The 23,102-nt window shown below is 47.0% G+C and overlaps 2 protein-coding genes across 7 annotated transcripts; one reads left to right on the plus strand and one right to left on the minus strand.

The window, feature by feature from the left end:
- Positions 1 to 13,669: 13,669 nt before the first annotated feature.
- LOC4332151 (branched-chain-amino-acid aminotransferase 5, chloroplastic) lies at positions 13,670 to 16,368 on the plus strand. Of its 2 annotated transcripts, none has more exons than XM_066308261.1 (9): positions 13,670 to 13,928; positions 14,074 to 14,163; positions 14,300 to 14,480; positions 14,604 to 14,786; positions 14,896 to 15,027; positions 15,129 to 15,227; positions 15,524 to 15,736; positions 15,889 to 16,001; positions 16,102 to 16,368. In XM_066308261.1, exons 3-9 carry the CDS (start codon positions 14,370 to 14,372, stop codon positions 16,214 to 16,216), a joined length of 966 nt encoding a protein of 321 aa, XP_066164358.1. In that variant the 5' UTR covers positions 13,670 to 13,928; positions 14,074 to 14,163; positions 14,300 to 14,369; the 3' UTR covers positions 16,217 to 16,368. The 2 variants fall into 2 exon arrangements, with proteins under 2 accessions (XP_066164358.1, XP_015630708.1); XM_015775222.2 differs by having other exon boundaries at positions 14,093 to 14,163.
- Positions 16,335 to 23,025, minus strand: LOC4332152 (squalene monooxygenase SE1). Of its 5 annotated transcripts, XM_015775219.3 has the most exons (10): positions 22,679 to 23,025; positions 21,486 to 21,727; positions 20,633 to 20,744; positions 20,391 to 20,565; positions 19,938 to 20,106; positions 19,616 to 19,834; positions 19,258 to 19,533; positions 18,887 to 19,165; positions 18,619 to 18,722; positions 16,335 to 17,022 (listed from the first exon to the last, which is right to left on the minus strand). In XM_015775219.3, exons 2-10 carry the CDS (start codon positions 21,714 to 21,716, stop codon positions 16,839 to 16,841), a joined length of 1,749 nt encoding a protein of 582 aa, XP_015630705.1. In that variant the 5' UTR covers positions 21,717 to 21,727; positions 22,679 to 23,025; the 3' UTR covers positions 16,335 to 16,838. The 5 variants fall into 5 exon arrangements, with proteins under 5 accessions (XP_015630705.1, XP_015630707.1, XP_015630706.1 ...); XM_015775221.3 differs by lacking the exon at positions 21,486 to 21,727; XM_015775220.3 differs by lacking the exon at positions 22,679 to 23,025 and having other exon boundaries at positions 16,335 to 17,018; positions 21,486 to 21,761.
- Positions 23,026 to 23,102: the final 77 nt, after the last annotated feature.

The raw sequence follows: 23,102 nt of genomic DNA on the forward strand, positions 1-23,102 counted from the left end.
TTGCTAGCTCCTGCCTTCCTGGACTAACTAATTTACACAGGAAAATTATGCGGATGGTGTGTGTGATGAGGGATGGCACGACCAAATCATGACACGTAAAAAGGAGCTTCGCGTCGCGGCGTGGTAGTTAATATGGGAGGCATGCCAAGAAATATGAGCCGGGCGGGGCTTGGCTGGCATGGCCGGCGCGGGAGCACGCACGCACGCATGCGCGCGTTCGATCGATCTCTCTCCTGGAAATTTAACCTGGCAGCCGAATTCCTTTTCTGACGGCTTGCTCTCTCTCTCTCTCTCTCTCTCTCTCTCTCTCTCTCGCTGCGCGCTGCGCGGCGGCATCTGGCACGTACTCTGGCCGTTGTGTTGGCTCTATAACCCTTTATAAATTGTGTGTTGCACGAAACAATATATCGATGACGATAGTATATATCGAGGATCAATCATGCATGTAGCATGCGTTGGCGCTACAAACAAGCGAGACTTTGTTATCGTACACGTATATGATTGAGCTTAGCTCTTATTGGCTGATCTGGACGTTTGATGTCGCTTTGGCATCTCTAGTCTAGATCGAACTCCAGATAGTTCCCCGATCTCATAATTTTCTATTCTCCGTACAATATACTATACGACTAGTAGTAGTATATCACATATACCGGCAGCACCGGACTTGCACCAAAGCATCTGACGGGGGCCGGCCGGTTCCCCGTGAAGGCGATGAAACGGCCGGAGTGCGCGCGAGCGAGCCCAAACGAGAGTTTACGCCGGTCACACCGCGCGCGTGCATGCATGCACGTCCACATGCCTCCCGTCCCCGAGAGTTAAATGTGTCGCTCGCGCCTCCGCGACGCGTCGTCGCTCCTGTCCCCCGCGCGGCGCGCATCATGGCGACCTGCGCGCCCTCCTGTGAGTTCTGGACACCAGCGCCGCGTACGCGCATCGGCGCGTTTCGCCCCAGCGTCAGCAACAAAGGCCGGCACGTTCGCCCGAGCCTGTCCCGAGATCTGAGGCAACGATCTGACGAGGTCTGTACTAGCGCGCGGGTCGTTGGGCGGAGCGGCACATCGAGACGGGACCATCTCCTGTGCCTCTCTCTCTCTCTGTACTAGGCTGTGTCAGCCTCTCATCATTCGCGGCGGATTTACCTGTGGATACGCTCGCTGCGGCATGCCCACATGACGTGCCTCACGCAATCATTGGCCATCAGGATTGGGCTCAGCCCTCGGGACCTCAGGCTTTGTGGGATACGTACTTTCCGTACCTATCTTTCTCGCATCGTGCGTGCGTGACAATTTATTCGTTTCGGGGTAGTAGTTGTACAATCAAACGATCCTAATTCTACGTACCGAGCTGCACATGAAATTGGATGAGATCGAATATGATATGGAGCGTACCTACCGGCCGGCGATAGGAATATTGTTTCTGGATTAAAACTGCCCTCTGTACTGTCATCTCAGGATTGATTTGAGGGCACCAACGGGCGGTTTGCAGGAGAGGAATACAATGCAGGAGATCTACCCGTAGATTTCCGTCTCGCTTCTGCCAACATTATCCTCAGGCTTTTTTTGATGATTTTATATTTAGATCGTCACTGTTCATTTGCGATGTGGAGAGATTTGCTTTCTGCCCGCACGTCAGGTCAATCAGATGAGATATGGAATATATCCGCAGGGAATTGGAACCTTGGCTGACGACAATGTTCTCTCGTTGCCAACGTCCTCTGCTTTCCCACGAGAGAACACCAAGGTTCAGAAAACAAAAGGAATTGCATGTGTTTTTTAGTCTTCGTCTAATCTCTAATGAACCGATCAAACGGTAATTTTTTATAATATATTTCTTTCGGTACCTGTCTACGCATAATGTGACCGCATGACACCATAACACAGCACGCAGAAACTTACGTTATGGTAATTTTTGGGTGGCATTAGTATGTGGTGCAGAGATACATGTCGTGAATCTGCCACGACCATACGACAAAGTGCGAGATAGCCTAATTGGGTCAAGTAATAAGTTTTCTAGATGAAGTAAAGTAAGTTCTTTGTTTATCTCAACTAAAGTAAGTTATAGTAGTCACACATCACGCGTCGTGGTAAAAGAAAATGAGTAGATCATCCGAGGCAAAGCGGGCATGGTGCCCCAGTCACGGCGGACAATTAATCCAAGCCGTCGATCATGTGATCCGCGGCCCAGAAGTCGCAAGCCCGTCGTGGGTCCGTCCTTCCACTGACAGATACTATTACACGTACAGTAGTAAATGCTCCGGAGCAATGCACGTGGGCGGCGAAAGCAAATCTAGTGCAGCAGAGAATTCGAATCATGGGGCCAAGCCAAGCCAAGCCAAGCCGAGGTAGGCAGAGGCAGGCAGGAGATCGAGTTGAGGTCCATAGAGATTCTGCACCGGCACGGCATCGGCATACGTACGCGGATCGCATCGCAGCTTCTCGATCGATCGAACGGACCAAAAGGAGCCCTGGAAACGAGGCCACGTTAGATCTCGACTAGATGGGCTGCGCGCTGGGCTCAGGTGACCATCTCCTGGGCTGATTTTCACCGAGAGGCCAGGGCCTTCCCTGCCGATCCCGTGAGCCGTGCGTGAGCGTGAATCTTCTTCCCTTCCGCCCGCCCATTCGTTCAGCGTGAGCATGTTTCCTCCTCGTGCAATGAATAGCTCATACGTTCGGCGTGAGACGCTCTCTCGATCGGTGGGTGGTCGGCCATCACGGGAGGCTAGTGTTGGTGGAGTACTCGCTTAGAATTGATGGGGGCGCAGGGCACCGTCACACCGGGCAGCGTCTTCGCGTACGTGGTTTGGCTCGGCCGCAGCACAACGATCGCGTACTAGGCGGGGACGCCTGCGCCCGTGTCTTCTGCGTGATTAGCCGGCTCCGGTGCAGGAGACGCCCCGCGCCGCGCGTTCGAGGTGCCGCGGCTGCAGCATTATTTTCGCCGCTGCACGGTGGAAGCCCAGCGGGTGTCGGTGGCGCCGCGAGGAACGGATGCGCCGTGCGAGGCGGGGAGGACGGAGGACAACGGTGGCACGGGGTGACGGGGCTTCGAGGAGAGTCGACATGTCCAACGGGCCCAGTTTGTCGACAGCCTAATGGGCTATATCATCACCACTGGCCTGGACATAGGAAGTGGGTCCGGCCCATGTACGGACTCCGGGAAGTCCCCGCCTACAGTACCGGCTACACGTTTTTTTTTTTTTTTATCATTCCGGCTACACGTTTAGCTTAAGATTTCAAGCGAACTAGGTGATCAAAGAAAGCTTGTAGTAGTACTAGATCACTAAGCTTAATCCTCTCTTTACGGCTTTACGGTCATCTAAAGTAGGGAGAGTAGAAAAAATGTGAGAGTGCAATCAACCCAGTCCTTTTCCGCGTCGTTGTAAAAAGTTCTACACAGTACCTTAACAGCGACATTTTTTTATCGACTATTAAAATCGAGAATCAAGTTTTCGTCCAGCCGTGCTAATATGTCACGTCCATGTCAGGCTGCGTCAAACACACAAAACTTCACACGGCAACGAGGCCCTCACATTTTTGTCCTAGGAATCTCCTGCGTTACAGCATCGCCGCTCGACCTCACGTAGCTGTAAAAGTGCGAGGCTTTGGCCTTGTTTAGTTGGGCGAAAGTTTGGGTTGTCACACCGATATACGAACACATATTTAAATTATTAAATACAATCTAATAATAAAATAAATTATAGATTCCACCAAAAAACGGTGAGTTGAATTTATTAAATCTAATTAATCTGTTATTAGCAAAATTTACTGTAACACAACATTGTTAAATTATAACGTAATTAAGCTTAAAAGATTTGTATCGCAATTTACACGTAATCTGTGTAACTGGTTTTTTTTACATTTAATATTTTTTATATATGTGTTCAAATATTTAATGTGACGGCCTAAAAAATTTTGCAATATAAACTAAACATGGCCATTGCACCATTCACTGCCCCGGGGATGTACCCTTTTCAGTTGCTGATGTGGAGACTAGACCGCAACCTTGTCATCGATCGATGTCAAGTGTGACTTGATGCCTTCAACCCATTCGTCTTTCTATTTTGTCTGCAGTGGAGGAAGCAGCCAAGAAGTGAGAGCTCGGGAAGCAGCCGTGAACCCCATGAACGGTCGAGTTAAGGCCAGCCGTATCATTCCCCCCAGGTCTTTGGGAACCACACGAGTACAGAACTGCTCAGATTTTGCTACTGTTTTATCACATTCCAGCCCCTTACTCCGAATGTGTAGGGGTACTCCGTAAGTGCTTACTGCTCAGCAAATACTCTTAAGTAGTACTCTCCGTCACACTCCCTTCATCTCAAATTGATCATATGTATTTATTCAGCAAGATTAAAAATAATTTAAATCGTATCAATCAAGACACAATGCACACAATCTCCCACAATACATGTATCGAATAAAACACTATGCCAATTATATCCTTGATATGCATATATTCTCCTTTGCTACATTAATTTTGTTCCGATGAAATCCGTATTTATACGGTTATATGATAATTAATTTGAGAAATTTTGAATTTAATATATGATGATCAATTTGGACAGAAGGTAGTAGCAACTTGAGTTATTGAATAATAAGAGGATCGACGTATCTACAAATGTTGGGAATACCTTCTTTCTAGCTAAGATTGTTCTTGTGTATGTGTTACGGATCCAAATGGTTTGACGTGTAAAGTGTGCGCGGTTATACTGCGTACAGTACAGTTAACAAGAGTGCTATTCGCTACATATTGGTAGAGACAGATTAATTAGCAAGTAATCCATGTCAACTCCACGCAAGCTCGACACGGATTCGTATCCTCTGACTTCCGTAGGATTAATGCATGTCACCGCGTGACATTCTTCCTATCTTAATGGATGAATAGTCAAAGTTGTCTTACAAATTTCATCTGATGCTCAGTTTAGTCCTTGATGTTTCAATCTATCCGTATTACTCCTTTAAGTTTTCAGTTTAGTTCGAACTTATCCTTTAACCAACAACTTTTTGATAAATGATACTTATACCCCCATCATTCACATATATAAGAGAAAAATTGCATGCTTAACTTTTTTTATAGATAATGCATAGTAAATTATGTAAAACAAAAATAAATTATGTACTATAAAGTGTATACGATAGCAATAGCTTAAGTTTCATGTGCACATGTTAAAATAATAGGAAGTACATCTGCACTGTTGTTTATTCATCTTGGTTTTCTATTTTCTATACAAATTAAGAGCAAAAGGGACATTTTCCAATGAAATATTAACTAGAAATAGCCATATGGCATATTAAGTGGGCCCAAGAATGATTTCAAGCCAAAACAAATATTTAGAGGAGCTATGTGGACAAAATGAAACGTGAAGGACCAAATTGAGCCTTCGGTAAAACTTGAGGGACTAAATTAGCCATTCACCCTAATTAATCCATCCATTTGAAATCAATGGCTGAGGATTAATTGACCCACAACGCCTTGACCTGTGATTCTGTGAAGTTAAATTCCCTAATACTCAACCATTGGTTTCAAATGGACGGATTAGATAGGGAGATCTCACGCGGTGATATTAATCCTACGAAAAGTCAGAGGATATGAATCCGCTGGACACAACCACTTGCTAATCTATGCATCACCAACAGTCTTGTTGATTGGCATGTTCGTCCACAGTCCAGTGGCAAACGCATGATTTTAGAGATATATAGAGGTACAGAGTAATAGAAAATTGTTTCACCGTAAAAACAAAAGCTTATCCGTCATAGAGAAATAAAAATTATTTGTGATGGATATATTTAGGCATCGTCTCTCTCCCCGCGTCGCTCTCGCGCGGGCGGCTCGGTGGGGTGAAAAACCCTAGCTGCCCACGCCTCTTCTCCATCCCTGGTCCTCGCCACCGCTGGAGCTCGCCGGCGGTGAAGCCGGCAGCGAGTAGGGAAGGCGGCGGTGAGGCCTTTTTCTTCGTGGTGTTTCCTTCCTCAGCGCGAACTGGACGGGACGAAGACGACAAAGTCCCCCACCAGCACGGTCCGAGGCGGCGGATCCGGCGCCCCCAAGGCCGGATCCGGCCATCCCCCACCTGGATCTGCGCGGCGGCGGCGCGAGGGCTTAGGGTGGCGCAGCGGCGTGCGGGCATGGTGGCGGCGGCATGTGGCCGGCGGCGAGACGGCAGGCAGCTGCGGCTCGGCCGGCCCGGCTCGGGCGCGGAGTCGGCGGCGGGCGGTGGCTCGGCGAGGCCGGCCCGGGCGCTAAAGCGGCGGACGGTCGCGGCTCGGCGACGGCTCGGCGTGGCCGACCCGCGCGCAGAGGCGGCGGTGGCGTGGCCGGCTGCCCAAGGCGGCAGCGGCAGCTCGGCAGCGGCGCCCCCGCTCAACCTGGCAGCGGCGGCTCGGCAGCGCGGCGGCGTGCGGGCGTGGTGGCAGCGGCTTTTGGCCGGGGGCGAGGCGGCTGGTTGTGGCTCGGCGAGGCCAGCCCGGGCGCTGTGGCGGCGGACGGCCGCAACTCGGCGTGGCCGACCCGCGCACGGAGGCGGCAGTGGTGTGCCCGGCTGGCAGCGCAGCCTGCCCGACGCGGCAGCAGCGGCTCGGTAGCAGCGCCCCAGCTCGACCTGGCCGCCCGGCAGCAGCCCAGGACGCAGCGACCGCCCCCTGTGCAAGGTAGGTCGTCCTCAGCGTCCAGACCTAGGTGACGGCTCGGCGTGGTGGCCGGGCAGCCGAGATGCCACCGCGGTGGCTAGGTGAGGCGCGCGGCCGGATAACGGGGCCAGTGGGTGGCGCCGGTCTGGAGCGGCACCGCCACCGGCGGCGAGATGGTAGTGCTAAGGGAGCTGGCGGCGGTGGGTTGTCTTCCTCGTTGCCGGTCGGCACCATCGCCCTTCCTGGAGCTCCTCCCCTTCTTTGCGGGGAGATTCTAGGTTGGATTGAGGCGGCAACTCGTCGGCGGGGGAAGCTCAGGCTGTCGAAGCAATGACACCTAGTCCTGGGTTCCTCTTTGGCAAAAACTGGCGAGGCGGCCGGCGGGTGGTGGAACAGAGGGGTCCTGGGCCAGCTCTCAGGGGTGGTGGTTCGATGAAGTCGGCCGACGGAGGGGCGTCAGTGCGGTGTGGTGGATGCTACATGCTGCCATTTGCCTGTGTGGTGGTTCTGAGTTGGTGGACAGCGACCTGCAGTCAAGGTTGTAGGATCCCAGGCGAAAGCCTAGTCCGGTGGTTCACTGGGCTACGTCTTCGGACGTCATAACCTCTTTGGGGCGTTGTCAAGGGTTACCCTTTCCCTTTCTCGACGAGCTTCTCTGGGTGAAAACCATATAAACCATATCTTTTTCAGATGGGCGATGGCGGCATCACTACTGTGTCTTGACGAGCTCTTCAAAGTGTGGTCAAGAAATATCAATTGAATCAACCATTAACTATTTGAAAGATGGGCTAGGAAAAGTGCATAACGTTTTTTTTTTTTGGAATATATGCAGTGTTGAACCGCTTAACGGGGTCATATGACCCAGGTAAATTATTCAATGATAACTACTTTATCCGTTTTATATTATAAGTCATTTGACTTTTTTAAAATTATTCGTGATTAATCAAATTTATAGAAAAAATAGTAACATCTACGACACAAAATTAGTTTTATTACATTTAAAATTGAATATATTTTGATAATATATTTGATATGTATTGAAAATATTATTATATTTTTTATAAGTTTGGTCAAACTTAAAAATAAGTTTGACAAAAAAAAGTCAAACGACTTGTAATAAGAAATAGAAAGAGTAATTTATATATCATGTTAATTAGTATATTAGATTTTATTAAAAATTTGGTACGTATAGGATTATGGTAGTTTTTTCTGGGTTCACCACTGATTTAATGTGAACAATCTCGATATTGAGAGTATGGCCAATGTGAACAATCTCGATATTGAGAGTATGGCCGTGTTTAAATACTGTAAAAATTTGGCTAAATTTTTTTTACGTATACGAAAATATATTTGAAGTATTAAATGTAGACTACTAACAAAACAAGATTCCGACTGTAAACTGCTAGACGAATCTTTTGAGCTTAATTAATCTGTCATTAGCAAATGTAGATTGCTGTAGCACTTATGGCTAATCATGATGTAATTAGGCTCAAAAGATTCGTCTCGTGATTTATAGTCGAACTGTGCAATTAGTATTTTTTTTTTCATATTTGATGCTCTATACATGTGTCCAAATATTTGATGTGACGGAAAAATTCAAAAATTTAAAGAAAAAAGTTAAAATCTAAACACAGCCTATAGCACAGCTGACTCACTGTTGCCTGTTGGTTTGTTGTCAGTAGCGCTAGGCGCTAGCTCCCTATCAGTCTATCGCAGTCGCAGGCACCAAGCTTTTCTGCTGCTTGGTGGTTGGTGCTCGACGCGAGCAGCGCCTGCATGGCCGCGCGTTGCAGTGGGGCGCACTGGCATTACCCTCAACGATTGAACCACAGCAAAGCATCAGGGTCAAGGAAAAGGATTCTGCCGAAGCTGTTTCATGGGTTGTACTACGATTCTAGGTTTATTAGGTCACGTACAATGGTAGCCACAAGCAATTATGGTCTCAAGACGTCAAGTAGGATAGAATCACACAAAGGTCACACTACCTACAGTGGAAACCACTCCAAAACGTATTTTGCATATCAGCCCCTATCTATTTATATGTCAGCCCTTGTATTATAAAACCTATTGAAACTTTATATTTTGAACCCTAGAGTAACCAAAAGAAGTATATGTACACCCCTAAACAACCTGGGACCCACTGTCAGTCTCTTCCCATCCCTCTCTTTTTTATTCCCCTCTCTCTCTCTTCGATTTTTCTCCACCGACAGCCGCATCGTGTCGCTCGGTTCTCTTCTCCTCTCCCCTCCCCTCGCCGGTTTCTCCCCTCCCCTCTCCGGCGCGAGGTCGACGGCGGGGAGCAGCGGTGGCGACGGGTCTGGCGGCGGCGAGGAGCAGCAGTGGAGGCGGATCTGGCGGCGAGGAGCTCGCCGGCTGCTCCCCTCCCCTCCGGCGCGGGCTCGCCGGCTGCTCCCCTCCCCTCTCGAGCGCGAGCTCGCCGGCTGCTCCCCTCCTCTCTCCGGCACGAGCTCGGCGGCGGGGAGTAGCGGTGGCGCCGGATCTGGCGGCGGGGAGCTCGCCGACTGCTCCCCTCCCCTCTCCGGGGCGAGCTCGGTGGCAGGGAGCACCGGTGGCGCCGGATCTGGCGACGACGACGACCACGACGACGACCATGGCGGCTGCGTTGATCTGGCAGCGACGACGACCATGGCGGTGGCAGCAGATTTGGTGGCGACGACGACCATGACGAGATGGGGATTTGGGGCAGTTGCACGGGGGTCCGGACGAGGCGACGACCGGGGCTCCGACTCCTCCAACGCGAGGCTTCGGCTCGTGGCTTCACGGCTCCCGAGCGCAGGCGCGGTGCTTCTTTCGGTTTTTCTACAAGCTCGCTGCGCGCCTGCGAGACCACGAGCGGGCGTGCCAGCTCAGCTCGGCTCCGACGTAGAGCCGTGAGACCACAAGCTAAGGTCATGCGTTGTACATGGCATTAGGGAATGGTTGTTCTAACCCAACTAATAATATATATGCATGTATTGCACCTACATAGATTACTTGCCAAAAATTTTAGGTAGATACCCCATGTCCTATGTCCTATGGTAGATCCGCCCAAATCAACATATACTATCCATTAGTATTTATATTGCCAACCGTTTATTGATTTTCGATGGTATCATGATTCGTGTGTTTGTTGCGTTGAGGATATAATAATATGAATTATACAGTAGAGAAGTTAATTAAGGTGTTAATATTATATAATACTTTCTCCGTTTCATATTATAAGACTTTCTAGCATTGCCTATATTCATATAGATATTAATAAATTTAGACACATATTTGTTACACAAAATACTCCGTAGCATAATAGTTCCTACTATAAATGAAACTTTTAATTGGCCCTTCCCATTTCTTGTTTAAGCTAGCTCCACTACTGGTCCATTGCTACAAGTGGCAGGGTCTTTTTGAATTTCACGTTCTTTTTTGAATCGTAGGAACTTTCCTCCTTTTTGTGTATGAGAATTGTTCCATTTCTTGTTAAATTTTCATAAAATACATACAAAACTACTATATATACGTATGCAGTATGCACTCAGCTTGATGAAATCATAGAAAACATGAGCGTGGAAGCCGTGGATTGGAGTTCTGGCTTTTTTTTTTGGGTGGGTGGGGCGCCCCGGGGGGGAGGGGGGGGGATAATCCACTTGCACAGACATGTACACGTAGACATAGAGTCAGCCGATCCAATCCACAATAATGACTGCATGGCGTGCATGCCTATCGATCTGTGATCTGTCCCGTAGCTGATCACCAACCCACAGTCATGGGTTGCATGCAAATATGGCAACATGGATGACTAGCTGAAGAGACAATTTGCCAACGATCAAGAAGAAAACGAAGAGGATAAGCAAGGTAGGATCGAGACTGTATGCGCCAGCGGCCAGCTCAAAAGCATATCGGTAGCTGGTTGGTGGGAGGCTGGGAGCTGGAAAACTCGTCGATCCTCCCTGTGAAACAAATTACACGCAACTCGATCAGAAAGTTCAGAACACCTTCAACTGGTGAAAGCGAAGGCAGTAGTATAACCGTGAAAGAGATATACTCTGTCCCGTCCCAAAAAAGTAGTATAGCTTTTTTATACGGTAGATTATTTAGTACTACTATGGCTATCCTACCATTTTCAAAGCCACTCTTTCTAAGCCACCTAAGATCAGATACAATAGCAAACTATTAGCTAGCTGTAAACATATTTTAATAAGATAAAATATGAGATAGAAAAACAACGGGCTATAGATCTGTAGCCAGCTGCAGTACGAACTCCAAGACGCAGTGTGTTTGACAGATGAGACCATATATTAATAGTATAGTAAGTAACTATTGTATGAATTGGCTATAGATGAATTGGAGCTAGTAGTGGGCTACTATTAACCTTGCTCTAAAGGAATGAAAGGTATTATGATCTTTTCATCCATATTCCTTAATCTTTGCAACACAAAAGAAATAGTACAATTTAAGATGTGAGTTTATATTTACTATGTTCTATAAAGAAGTAATACAAATGTGAAGAATAAATATATTTACTACGTTCTGGAAAAGAAATTTATTTTTTTACGTAAAGAAATTTATTTGTTAAGTATAAAAATGGTCAATAGCAGTCCCACCTTTTTTAGCTTATTCATTGGATATTGTTACTACTATTTCTCAAAAACTTTCTTCTATGAAATTATTTAGACCACAAAGTTCTAATTAAGCTGGAGTATATGTTAAATTTATTTTTAAATATTTAATTTATTATTTAATCAAGTTGAGAACTCATAACAGTAATCTAATATAATCAATAATTTGTTTCAGGCGCCCGTTTGGGCTCAGTGGCTCACACAGTCACGCTGACACGCTTCACCACTTGATATGCAATTTTAGGTGAAGTCTGAAGAGATTATTTAGAGCAGATACAATAATAAGCTATAAACTAGTTATAATCACATATCGAGAAAATAAAATAGAAGAGAAAGAAACAGCGGGCTACAAATCTATAGCCAGCTGTCGCACAGATTCCAAGACACAATGTGTGTATTACAGGTAGGACCATATGTGTGATATCCCGGCTCAGAGTTTAATAGGATTAATAGAATACTCATATTAATTTCTTTTTCGGAAGCCGATCTCCAAAGAACTCCAGGGCTAAGCGTGCTTAGCCTGAAGCAATTTGGGATGGGTGACCGACCGGAAAATTCTTTCCGGGTGCGCACGAGTGAGGACAAAGTGTGCAGAAAAGACATGTGTTGGTCTGTGAGGGCAGTCTATGACCTTTAAAAGCTATCAGATATAAGTAGTCGCGGTTTCACGAGCGCGTGTGTCGCAGTGGCGCAGGCATGGTGCGCACGGCTGGTGTGGACCCGGAGTGGTCACACAACATGGCACATGCGCTGGTACTGGACACATGGACGTGGCCAAGAGGTAAGGGGTTGAGGATATGACATCCCGGCTCAGAGGTTAATGGGATTAATAGAATACTCATATCAACAAGTTGCAACTTCTTTTCCGGAAGCCGATCTCCAAAGAACTCCAGGGTTAAGCGTGCTTGGCCTGAAGCAATTTAGGAAATTCTTCCCGGGTGCACACGAGTGAGGACAAAGTGTGCAAAAAAGACATCAGATGTTAGTGGGCCCGGCATGAGAGAGGCAGAATGTTCCAATATGTTAATAGTGTAGTATATATTTGTAGATAACTATTATATAAATTGGTTATTAAATTGACTATATATGATTTGGAGCCAATAGTTGACTATACTATTAAACTTGCTCTTATTATGCTAGTTACTCCCTCGCTCCCTCCGTCTTTAACATATAGCCATTTTTAACATATACCATTTTTTAATGTTTAAAGTTTGTCTTAAAATATAGTAACTTTTTACCTATTTTTCTTTATCTCACCAATCACGACCATCTCTTCTTATTTAATTTGTTTCATCTATTTTTTTATTTCAAACAACAACAATAACACCACTCCGGCACTCCTTCCTCCACAATTCCCATTAAAAACTCTAGAGAGAGGTATATTACTTGCTACCTCCATTCAAAATATATCTAGTTTTAACTATGCATATTGGAAACTTTTAGCTGATGTAACTTTTTTTAAAATCAGTAGCTCCCTAAACAATTCAGTTTTTAGTCTAGATTATGAGAAATTGTAATTGTAGAATTCAGAAAACAAACTAAAAGCCAGAAACCTAATCTTTTTAGATTTTTAGAAACTGGCTATCAACCAATTATTTTATATTTTAAGATGAAGATAATATTTTTTAAGAGCCGTACCAACGGCCACCGTCAGAGCCGTGAGCCGACGCCTTCCTCCCGGATTACCCATCACGCGTGCAGCGCAAAGTCGTACCAACCGCAGCTACAGCCCTCTCACTGACTCGCGGGCCCAGAGGTGGTCCGGCCGTCCACACCCCTCGCCCGTCGCTGTGCTGTCCATATATACGGAAAAGGTTGCTACCGTTTAGGCAAAATTGGTTATATAGCATTGAAAGTTCACGTTTTTATTTTATAGCATCGAAAGTTACCGGTTCACTTTAATAGCATCTAAAGTTCACCCTATTCCCATTTTTAGGACTTCCGTCATTTTTTCCGTCCGTCTTGATCGTTATTGATCCAGCCACACACATGATATGACATTTCTACCCCTCATTGATATGCATTATATTTGTACTTGTGAGGGGTAGAAACGTCATATCGTGTGTGTGGCTGGATCAAGACGGACGGAAAACGATCGAGAATTGACGAAAGTATTAAAAATGGGAACATGGTGAACTTTAGGTGCTATTAAAATGAACCGGTAACTTTCGATGCTATAAAACTAAAAACGTGAACTTTCGATGCTATATAACCAATTTTGCCCACAAGTTATTGGTATTCGTGATAGTACTATGGTACTCTCCACTCCGTATCGATCGATAGCCCCGTGACGTCAAACGTCGTTCGTTGTAATCTTGCATCGCCACCAACAAATCCTGACACGTACAACGCGAGACCGGAACACCACAAACGGCCGCCGCCCCGTCCGAGAGTAGTTTAAAACACACACACACTCGCGAAGCTGTTTCCGTGAAACGACTCGTGTATATCTCTCCTCACCTTGGCGCGCCAACGGTTGGTTACGAACGAGGACGAGCTGAGCCTGAGACGCGCGCTTCCCGTTCGCACAGCCGCACAGGTCTCTTGCATGGCTGCTGCTGCTGCTGCTGCGTCGTCCGCGAAGCGCGCGCTCCTCCCGTGGGCACGCGACGCCCACCACGCGCTGGCCAGGGCCCTGCAGGGATGCGGCGGCGGCGGCGGCCTCGGTCTCCGCGGGGCGCTCCCGACGGTACGTGTGATTACCCGCACTTTTTCAGTGGTTCGGATCCCACTCGCTCTGCTTAGTTTCTCTTCGACTCGTGGTGGGTTGCGCGCGCGTTCTGTCCGATCGAGATGGTTTCTGTGTTGATGCGATCGGTTGGGGCTCACGGTAGGGGCCTTGTGGATGTGCAGGCCGGAGGCAGGTGGTCTCTGCTCCAGTGCCGGTGGAGGTCGTCGCTGCCGCAGCTCGACTCCGCCGACAGGTGAGCCCCCTACTCATGCATGCAGATTCTACTCTTCCGGTCTCCGTTGAACGAGATTTTTGTTCTTTTCACGTCCGCTTCGGATTTAGTGTTGTTTATGCCATTGCCGCCGGGGCGTGTACGAGTGTGCGTGCAGGTCCGATGAGGAAAGCGGCGGCGAAATCGACTGGGACAACCTGGGGTTCGGGCTGACGCCGACCGACTACATGTACGTCATGCGGTGCTCGCTGGAGGACGGCGTCTTCTCCCGCGGCGAGCTCAGCCGCTACGGCAACATCGAGCTCAGCCCCTCCTCCGGCGTCATCAACTACGGCCAGGTCTGTCACGTTCTCCAGTCCACACACATGTCCATGCAACGAAACGTCGATCCAGGCGACCGGACTAACAAGTGAACGAGGGTGATGGCTGCGTGCGTACGTACGTATGTGCTCGATGATCAGGGGCTCTTCGAGGGTCTGAAGGCGTACAGGGCGGCGAACCAACAGGGGTCGTACATGCTGTTCCGGCCGGAGGAGAACGCGCGGCGGATGCAGCACGGCGCCGAGCGCATGTGCATGCCGTCGCCGTCGGTGGAGCAGTTCGTCCACGCCGTCAAGCAGACCGTCCTCGCCAACCGCCGCTGGGTACGTAAGCGCGTACGACGAACGTAACACGACCGTCAATTAATTCTCGCACGCCATCTCGATGAATTCCCCGTGGTAATTCGGTCGCGTTGCGTGGTTTTTCTATCAGGTGCCACCGCAAGGAAAGGGGGCGCTGTACATCAGGCCGCTGCTCATCGGGAGCGGACCGATTCTCGGGCTGGCTCCCGCCCCGGAGTACACGTTCCTCATCTACGCCGCACCGGTTGGAACGTACTTCAAGGTGAGCACAAAACTCGGTCATTAGCTCGGTCGTCTTTCTGAACGCTGCAGCAGCTAGCAAAAATCTGAATATTTTGGACTCGATGGATGGATCGGTTTCAGGAGGGTCTAGCGCCGATAAACCTTGTCGTAGAGGACTCGATACACCGGGCCATGCCGGGCGGCACCGGCGGGGTCAAGACGATCACCAACTACGCGCCGGTAAACAAAAGATACCATATCCACTACTTCCGTCCCAAAATATTATAACCTAAAACAATAAATATAGAGAGTAGTTATGTCCAGATTCGTTGTTCTATAATAGCATCCATATTAAAATAATAAATCTGGACAGTGGTTATGTCTAAATTCGTTGATCTATAATGGTATCCATACTAAAACAATAAATCTGACGGCTAGAGGTTATGTTCAGATTCTTTGGTTTGGAATGGGATCCATACTAAGTAACAATATTTTGGATGGAGGAATTAATATCTATTACATCTAAATGTGTTCAGGTGCTCAAGGCGCAGATGGACGCCAAGAGCAGAGGGTTCACTGACGTGCTGTACCTCGACGCGGTGCACAAGACGTACCTGGAGGAGGCCTCCTCCTGCAACCTCTTCATCGTCAAGGACGGCGTCGTCGCCACGCCGGCCACCGTGGGAACCATCCTGCCGGGGATCACGCGCAAGAGCGTCATCGAGCTCGCCAGGGACCGCGGCTATCAGGTGACCAATCAATCTACGCAGAGCACTGCATCCATCAGTGATTTGGCGACAGCACATCTGAATTAATTCTGAAAATTTTCCGTGTAATTATTTTGAGTATTCGCGAAAAAAAAATTAATTCTGAAATCGTTGTGATCTCTTTGGCCAAGCAGGTTGAAGAACGGCTCGTCTCCATCGACGATCTGGTCGGCGCAGACGAGGTGTTCTGCACCGGAACAGCGGTGGTCGTTGCCCCAGTATCGAGTGTTACTTACCATGGGCAAAGGTAAAATCTGCGAGTCGATCGTTCACGACAGGATCGATCTGAATTCTGAATCCCGCAAATCTCTGACGATTTTGTATCGGTTTCTTGGGCGCGTGTGCAGGTACGAGTTCAGGACTGGACATGACACGTTATCGCAGACACTGCACACGACTCTGACGTCCATCCAGATGGGCCTGGCTGAGGACAAGAAAGGATGGACAGTGGCAATAGATTAAGGATGGATTATGGGCAAAGGGATCCCGATTATTCCTCATGTCATCCAATGTAGATTATTGTCGTTTTATATATCTTCCTGTAGCGACAGTGATCACAGCGCAAGTGGAATTTGGACGAACAGGAAGCAAATGCAGATCATCTTACTGCGTAATCTCTGTGTGGCCAATAAAATCTTGTCATTGCCAAATCTTTGAGATAACTGAATAGTACGCTAATGAACAAATGCATAATTCCGAGTCACTCAGTCATCTAGGCACGCGAACGGTGAATGCAATTATGCACAAAGCCGATTGAAGGCAACTGTTTTGATGTACAACGTTTACAATTAATTTTAAGTTGTGACAGCCTTGACGTCGTTGTTCCTTTCCCAATCCATAAACATCAGATGTTGATTTCTCCTAATGTACTTTCACGCACGCGTGAAGCAAGTAGCAGCAGGACAGCCGCAGCTAGCAGTTCACAGTGGCAACGAAAGGGAAGTGGCCAAATTTGCCACTCTAGCTGCAGTGACACGAAACGGAAGTACACGCCGATTTTGACACGAGGTTAAGTGGTCGTTTTCTTGGACGACCTCCACGTGGGTATGCTAATCCAAATATCCAAATACCCACCGGCGCTTAATTACTGCATGTATGTGTACGTCATATCGCCTGTGCATGCATTTAGACGTTTGAAGGGAAGAGTTCGATGCCGAAACAAACACGGTACTTCTGTTCCTTTTTCTGCTTCCAGCAGCTCCGAGATCAGGGGACACAAACGGCATGATCGATGCAGGATAGCATTGATATGCGTTATCCGGATCTGGCTAAGAGCAGGTAAAATAGCATGCTATTAGCCAGTTATAAACATATATTTTAATGAGATAAACGATGAGAGAGAAGAGCAGTAGGCTACAGATTTGTAGCCAGTTGCAGCACGTACTCCAAGACGCAACATGTATGATAGGTGAAACTATATATTAATAGTATAGTAAGCAACTATTGTATAAATTAGCTATTAAATTAGCTATAGATGAATTGAAGTCAGTAGTAGGCTATACTATTGAACCTGCTCTAAAGAGCTTCCAGAGGCTCACTAGTCTTGTCCTTACTAGTAGGAGTTCATACGTCAGGTTTGGAGGTGTGCTCTAGATTTCTGGTCAACCTGTCCAGGTGGTTGTCCTACTACTATATCTTTTCCTTGAATGATTTTGCTTCTTTAGTTGCATACAAGATTTTTTGTTTCTTTGTACAACTAGAGTCTCGATTAAGAGTCCGCTTAGGAGAGCTTTTAACAGCTATAATTTTTTCAGAATTAAAATATTTTCGCAAACAGTCCATCATATTCTCTAAGACGATATAGGTACACAATTAAATAAAAAACAGAAGTCAAAAGTTGGGTTTTACCGTTTCTCTATATTCTCTTAAGATGGCTAACAAACAGCTACTTAAAATCTTAAGGTCTTCAAATAAGACATAACAAAGGTAACGGATTTTCAGTTTTTCAACAAAACAAGCAGCTTAAAAGAAGATTTCGGTGATCGTGGATTACTTGCAAGGACGAAAGCGACTAGTTTAGGGGGTGTTTGGGAGTAGTCCCTCTTCTAAAAAATAAGTCCCTAGGGTAAAGATTTAATTTTTTTTTGGAGAGACTCCCAAACACCCCCTTAAAGCAGGTACAATAGCAGGCTATAAGCCAGCTGCAAATATTTTTTTAAGGAGATAAATAAGGAGAGAGAAGAGTAGCGGGCTACAGATTTGTAGCCAGCTGTAGCACGAACTTCAAGACGCGGTGTGAGTATGACAGGTGGGACTAGGTATTAATAGTGTAGTATGTAACTATTATATGAATGAGCTATTAGATTGGCTATAGATGAATTGGAGCTAGTAGTTGGCTATACTATTGAACTTGCTCTTAGATTTCCCAGCCAGCCTAAGCCTACAGGGCTTTACAGATCAAACACTATTCTGGTCCATGGAATTCAGTAGGGTAAAGCACTGTTCGAATTAGTGGTTGAGTTGAGCTTTTCAGCGGCACACGAGATGAGATAAGTCATTAACACATAATTATTTATGATTAACTATTACAATTTTGAAAAAAAAAATCATTTATTTTTTTAAAAAAAACTTCTAGAAAGATTATTTTTTTCAAAAAAGCGTGGCATTTAGGAAGTGTGCCCATAAAAACAAGGAACTAGCTCATTCCAACGGTGCAGTAGAGACAAGCAGAGCACCTCAAATATTCTAAAAGAGATAATGAGCAAGACGCATTAGCAAGTTCAGAGGGATATACAACTTAGTATTGACAATCGATACACATCCCAATTTCCTATAGGAAGAACAGACTACTCTAATGAGCACACTCGACAGCTCAAAAGAACTAAAGAACAGCAAACACCATAGGCTAACATGGAGATTCTTACTCCATTGGAGGAGGGGCCCGGTAATATGCAGGGACTGTAGCAGGGAAGAACATTTGCCTCACACCTTCAGCTTTGATGATTGGGAAGATGATACCACATGCACCCTGCAGTGAAAATTCAGTTATGTAGAGAAAATGAAATCGTCTGCAGTTGTATGGATTTTGATGAGAAAATGTCAGAGAGGCTGCCACAAAGTTTTCTGTGTATAAATGACCGTGCATTTGAACTTTGAGGATGTTAAAAAAAGAAGAAGATTTGAGGAACTTACGGAAACCAGTCTCGCGCCGATCCACATGCGTTTAGGTGAAGGGACGGGGAGCATTAGGCGTCCAACGCCATAGATAGCAACAGCAAAGAAGTGGGCTACTAAACTCAGAGGCCGAGGATTGAGGCCAGAGAGAAGAGCAATAGGCCCATTTGAGAAGACTCCTCCAAGGCTCAAGTAATCAAAGCAAGCTTCTCGCATCTCATTCTTAGCCTGGTCAGTTGAGGCACAGAAGACCTTGTACAGAGCACCAGCCAGTGTGTTGATTGTAGAAGCAACAGGCTGAAAAGATAATAGCATTGTATTTACTAAAACCGTATACACATTCTGAGAAAACTAGGTGGTTAACTGTGACATGAAGAGTGAAGTCTGACCTTCCGCAGTGTATAGAACGATTCAAGGTACTTGCACAGGGAAGGTGCATCGTGCAGGTTGCCGAGAGGCTTGAGAAGATTGCGTAGGACAACAATGTCAGAAAACGCAACGGTCATTCCACCACCAGTTAAAGGATGTCGCATGTTGAATGCATCACCCATCAACAGCGCGCCAGGGGTTGGAAGTGGAGCAGCTGGCATACTCCTATTTGGCATTGTCCTTATGCTTCCTTTATCAATTGCTGCAATGAAAGAATCATGGAGTTCTGGAGGAATCTGAAAACATAACATTTCAATTAGCATCTAGTTGTGAAGAGTACACAATAATAATTACACTTGGTAGAGCAAAAATTAATACCTGAGGTGCAACCACAGTCTTGAGATATTTTGCCATTTCACCGGTTGCCATGGAAGGCACCTTCTGCCCAGGGATATCAACCAAACAACGAATCTCAGTGCTGCTTATCGGGTAACATAGGATAGGTGAAGGATTAGCCAGGATAACATGGCCATGGTTTGGGTGAGGAAGTTGACAATTCTCCAAAACCAACCCAACAAAACAGGATGGCACATCAACCTAAGCGCATGTATTTCCCATTAATATTAGTGAATTCAGTCAAGTCAAAAATAGTATTGGTGAATTCAGCAAGAAGCAAATCAGTATACTTTGAAAAATGTACCTTTGGAGAGCACAGGACACGCCGTAGGTTTGAGAAACAGCCATCGCATACAATTGTCAATGGTGCATAGGCCTTTAATTCTTCACCTGACTTTGTCTTGTATTGAACACCCTTAACCGTGCCACCTTCTTCGAGCAATGATGTAACGGTTCCTTGCTCCAAATGAACACTGAAAGCAGGTGTATTTTTTTTACATAAAAAGAGAGAATGAGTGGACAGCAAAAGCCCAAAGTAGTAAATTTTGCATAATCATAATCAAGTATGTAAATCCAATAGATCCGTCTAGAGTATATCATTCTGGAGGTGTAGATAATCAAGAAATTGACACAATCAAATGTATTAATCCAGTAGAGTAATATAAACAAATGGAATGTTCACATGGCATTATTCAGAAGAACTATATAAATATATGATTTTTCAATAAAATAAACTTGCATGCGCAAAAGTTATTACTTAGGCAAAGATGCAGCTTTTTGACGCATCTTCTGTATAAACCGTCCATTGTGAAAGCTCCTACCAGCAACATCTGAATGGAACTTCTCCAAGGGATAAGAAAGCTTTGTGTTTCTCCCATCTTTCAACAATGCGTAACCAAGGACACGCTGAGCATCGATTTCTTCAACACAATCTGAATAAAATCAAAGGACATTAAGTACAAAGTACTGACGATGCTTTTCGAAAAATGCCACTCTTACCCTCAAGACCCAGCTCCATCAATTTCAAATAGCCACCAGGCTGTAGCAGTTCACCAACAATTCTATCAGGCTCCGTCATGTCCCGCTCTATAACATGCACTCGTCGCCCATCCTAATTCAACAAACGAAACCAGGAATATTAGATTTTCTTTTTCAGGATATTTCTGTTTTTACCACAATGCATCGCTTGATGGTAACGAGATACATGACTGCATTTTTACTATTGAGTGTTCTGTTGTCGGATAACATGAATGATACTAGTACAATAGAAGTGATTCATTCTACCAAATACAAAAGACACTATGGTATCTCAATGTGTTTGTATCAATAGCAATTTTGACTCTTCACGTTCTACAAGACATTATTTTCACCGTACAGGTTACTAAAATTATAGTACGAAAGTATTTTAAGTGAGAAATAGAGTGAAATGGAACTAGTACAGTTCCATGGTCAATCTAGGTGGTTTTAAGGAAGATGATGGTAAAACTCTTGATGATTAGAAATTTGCACTAATCCTAAAACATAGTATTGTTAAAAAAAACCTGGCGCTTTGGTAATTTTACTCCTAAGTGAAAAGTGTACATAAACTGCATCTCGTACTGAACATAAGTACATAACACCAGCTATTGTTGGCCCGGTTTAAAGAAAAAAAACCCAGATGTATTACTTTTAGAAAAAACAAATAAAACATTTTCGTATCAATGGTGCATTGGTGCGCCACTTACAAGTTGGTGGTAGACTGGTACTAGTAGTAGTTACGAAAGCAAAATTCCAGCCTAAAAAGATACGAACGATTCGCCTCAACCAAATGCGAGTACGTCAACAAACGAGTGAGAGACAAAAATGTAGCCACCTTTCCGAGCGTGTAGGCGAGCGCAGATCCGGCGACCCCGGCACCAACAATGACGATGTCCGTCCGGTCACCCCCATCGCCGCCAACAACCCGGCAGCCACCCTCCGGCGCGACCTCCCGTTGGCGGCGGCGGCGCCGCCACCCCATCTTCACTGCGACGAGGAAGGCCGCCGTGAGGAGCGTGGCCGCGGCGAGGCCAACGAGCTGCCCGGCGCCGGCGACCGCATCCATTTCTTGCTGCTCTGCGTGCGTACGTACGTGGGTGGGTGGAAGCTTAGAGAAGTGCAAGCGAGGTGACGGGAGACTACGTTTTATGGGAGAAGAAGTGAGCTGAAAAAAGGCCGGACCGCCGCTGATTAGCAGCTGGCAATGGCATCGTCAGCTTTCGCTGGCGTGGCTCGTGTTGGCAGAGCTGGAGCTGCTTTGCGCAACAGGAGTCAACGTGATTCAGCGAGCAAACGGTAGCCGTCCATCTCGCCCCCGCCACACGAATCTCGAGGCCGGAAAACCATGTCCGGCTCCCAGTTTTACAGGCTGTGGCCATTGCATTACCACCTCTTCTTCTGCCGCTACAGTCCGAGATCCCCAGGCACGGATCTTGGCGCTTAATGAAGTGATAATTTTTACTGGTTATTAGTAGGTGGCAGTCTGGCAGACATGCCCCTTGGCCCTTGCCATATGACTACTACTTGCAGGAATTGTTCGTCGGATGAAAGAATGCCATGAATATCATAGATACCATGGCTTTATTTAGTGCTGTGGACCAAGCAACTTTGCATAAAAGAAACAGTAGCAGACAGAACAGACAGGAGGAGCAAAGACTGGCAATCGCCGTCGCCGGAAGCCAAACAGAAGATGAAAATATTAAATGGTACAGATCGCAGATCGTGGGCCTCTTGGCATGTTGGACCATAGCCATTCACAGTGCTCCGACGTGTCATTCGGCCATCGCTCGACACGTCGGAGATTCGCAGCCAGCTAGGCGTCACGCGCGACCAAACCAAGTCCGCGGAGCATACTTTGGCCACCCGTTCTTCTGCAACTATCTGACAACTCGAGGGCGCGCGGCGTGGGGGAGAACGGCGCGGCCGCGTTGTGGAGGTCGTGGCCTCGCCCTTCCTCCCACGACCCCCTTCGCGGGGAGCTCGAGCAGGAGCCCAGCGGCGGCGGCGCAGCCATGGAGGTAGTCTTACCAGGTAAACCGGCGAATGACGGCGATGACGACCACGACTTCACCCATCCCGATCTGCGCCCCCTTCGGGAGTTCGCCGGCCGTCTCGATCCGTGGCGCCGGGAGCTCGCCGGCAGTCTCGATCCGTGTCGCTGTGAGCTCGCCGGCCGCCTCGATCTCACCCATCCCCATCTCTACGTCCTCCGGGATCTCGTCGGCCCTGTCCCACCTCGATTTGCGCCGCCTGGAGGAGGAGGAGGAGGAGGAGAGGAAGCAGCAGTAGCACGGGATCGATCTGAAGAAGCGGCGGAGGAGAAGGAGCAGCGGCACGGGAGAGAGAAGGAGCAGCGCACGTACGGGAGATTGATCGATTTGCTCGGGGAGAGAGATGGGTGGGGAAAGGTATTCCCGTGGTGGGCCCAGCGTGAGAAAAAAAAATCTGTTAT

The sequence above is a fragment of the Oryza sativa genome, chromosome 3, assembly GCF_034140825.1.
Source record: "Oryza sativa Japonica Group chromosome 3, ASM3414082v1".
Taxonomy (NCBI): domain Eukaryota; kingdom Viridiplantae; phylum Streptophyta; class Magnoliopsida; order Poales; family Poaceae; genus Oryza; species Oryza sativa.

What these genes read in the sequence shown, in the direction of transcription:
- LOC4332152 (XM_015775219.3), bottom strand. Translation starts at nt 21,716, where the DNA reads ATGGATGCGGTCGCCGGCGCCGGGCAGCTCGTTGGCCTCGCCGCGGCC. An exon ending in GATGGAGCTGGGTCTTGAGG is followed by an intron (nt 20,566 to 20,632) that starts GTAAGAGTGGCA and finishes GATTTTATTCAG; the next exon opens with ATTGTGTTGAAGAAATCGAT. An exon ending in TCGGCGCGAGACTGGTTTCC is followed by an intron (nt 18,723 to 18,886) that starts GTAAGTTCCTCA and finishes TTTTCACTGCAG; the next exon opens with GGTGCATGTGGTATCATCTT.
- LOC4332151 (XM_015775222.2), top strand. Translation starts at nt 13,788, where the DNA reads ATGGCTGCTGCTGCTGCTGCTGCGTCGTCCGCGAAGCGCGCGCTCCTC. An exon ending in GCGTCATCAACTACGGCCAG is followed by an intron (nt 14,481 to 14,603) that starts GTCTGTCACGTT and finishes CTCGATGATCAG; the next exon opens with GGGCTCTTCGAGGGTCTGAA. An exon ending in TCCTCGCCAACCGCCGCTGG is followed by an intron (nt 14,787 to 14,895) that starts GTACGTAAGCGC and finishes TTTTTCTATCAG; the next exon opens with GTGCCACCGCAAGGAAAGGG.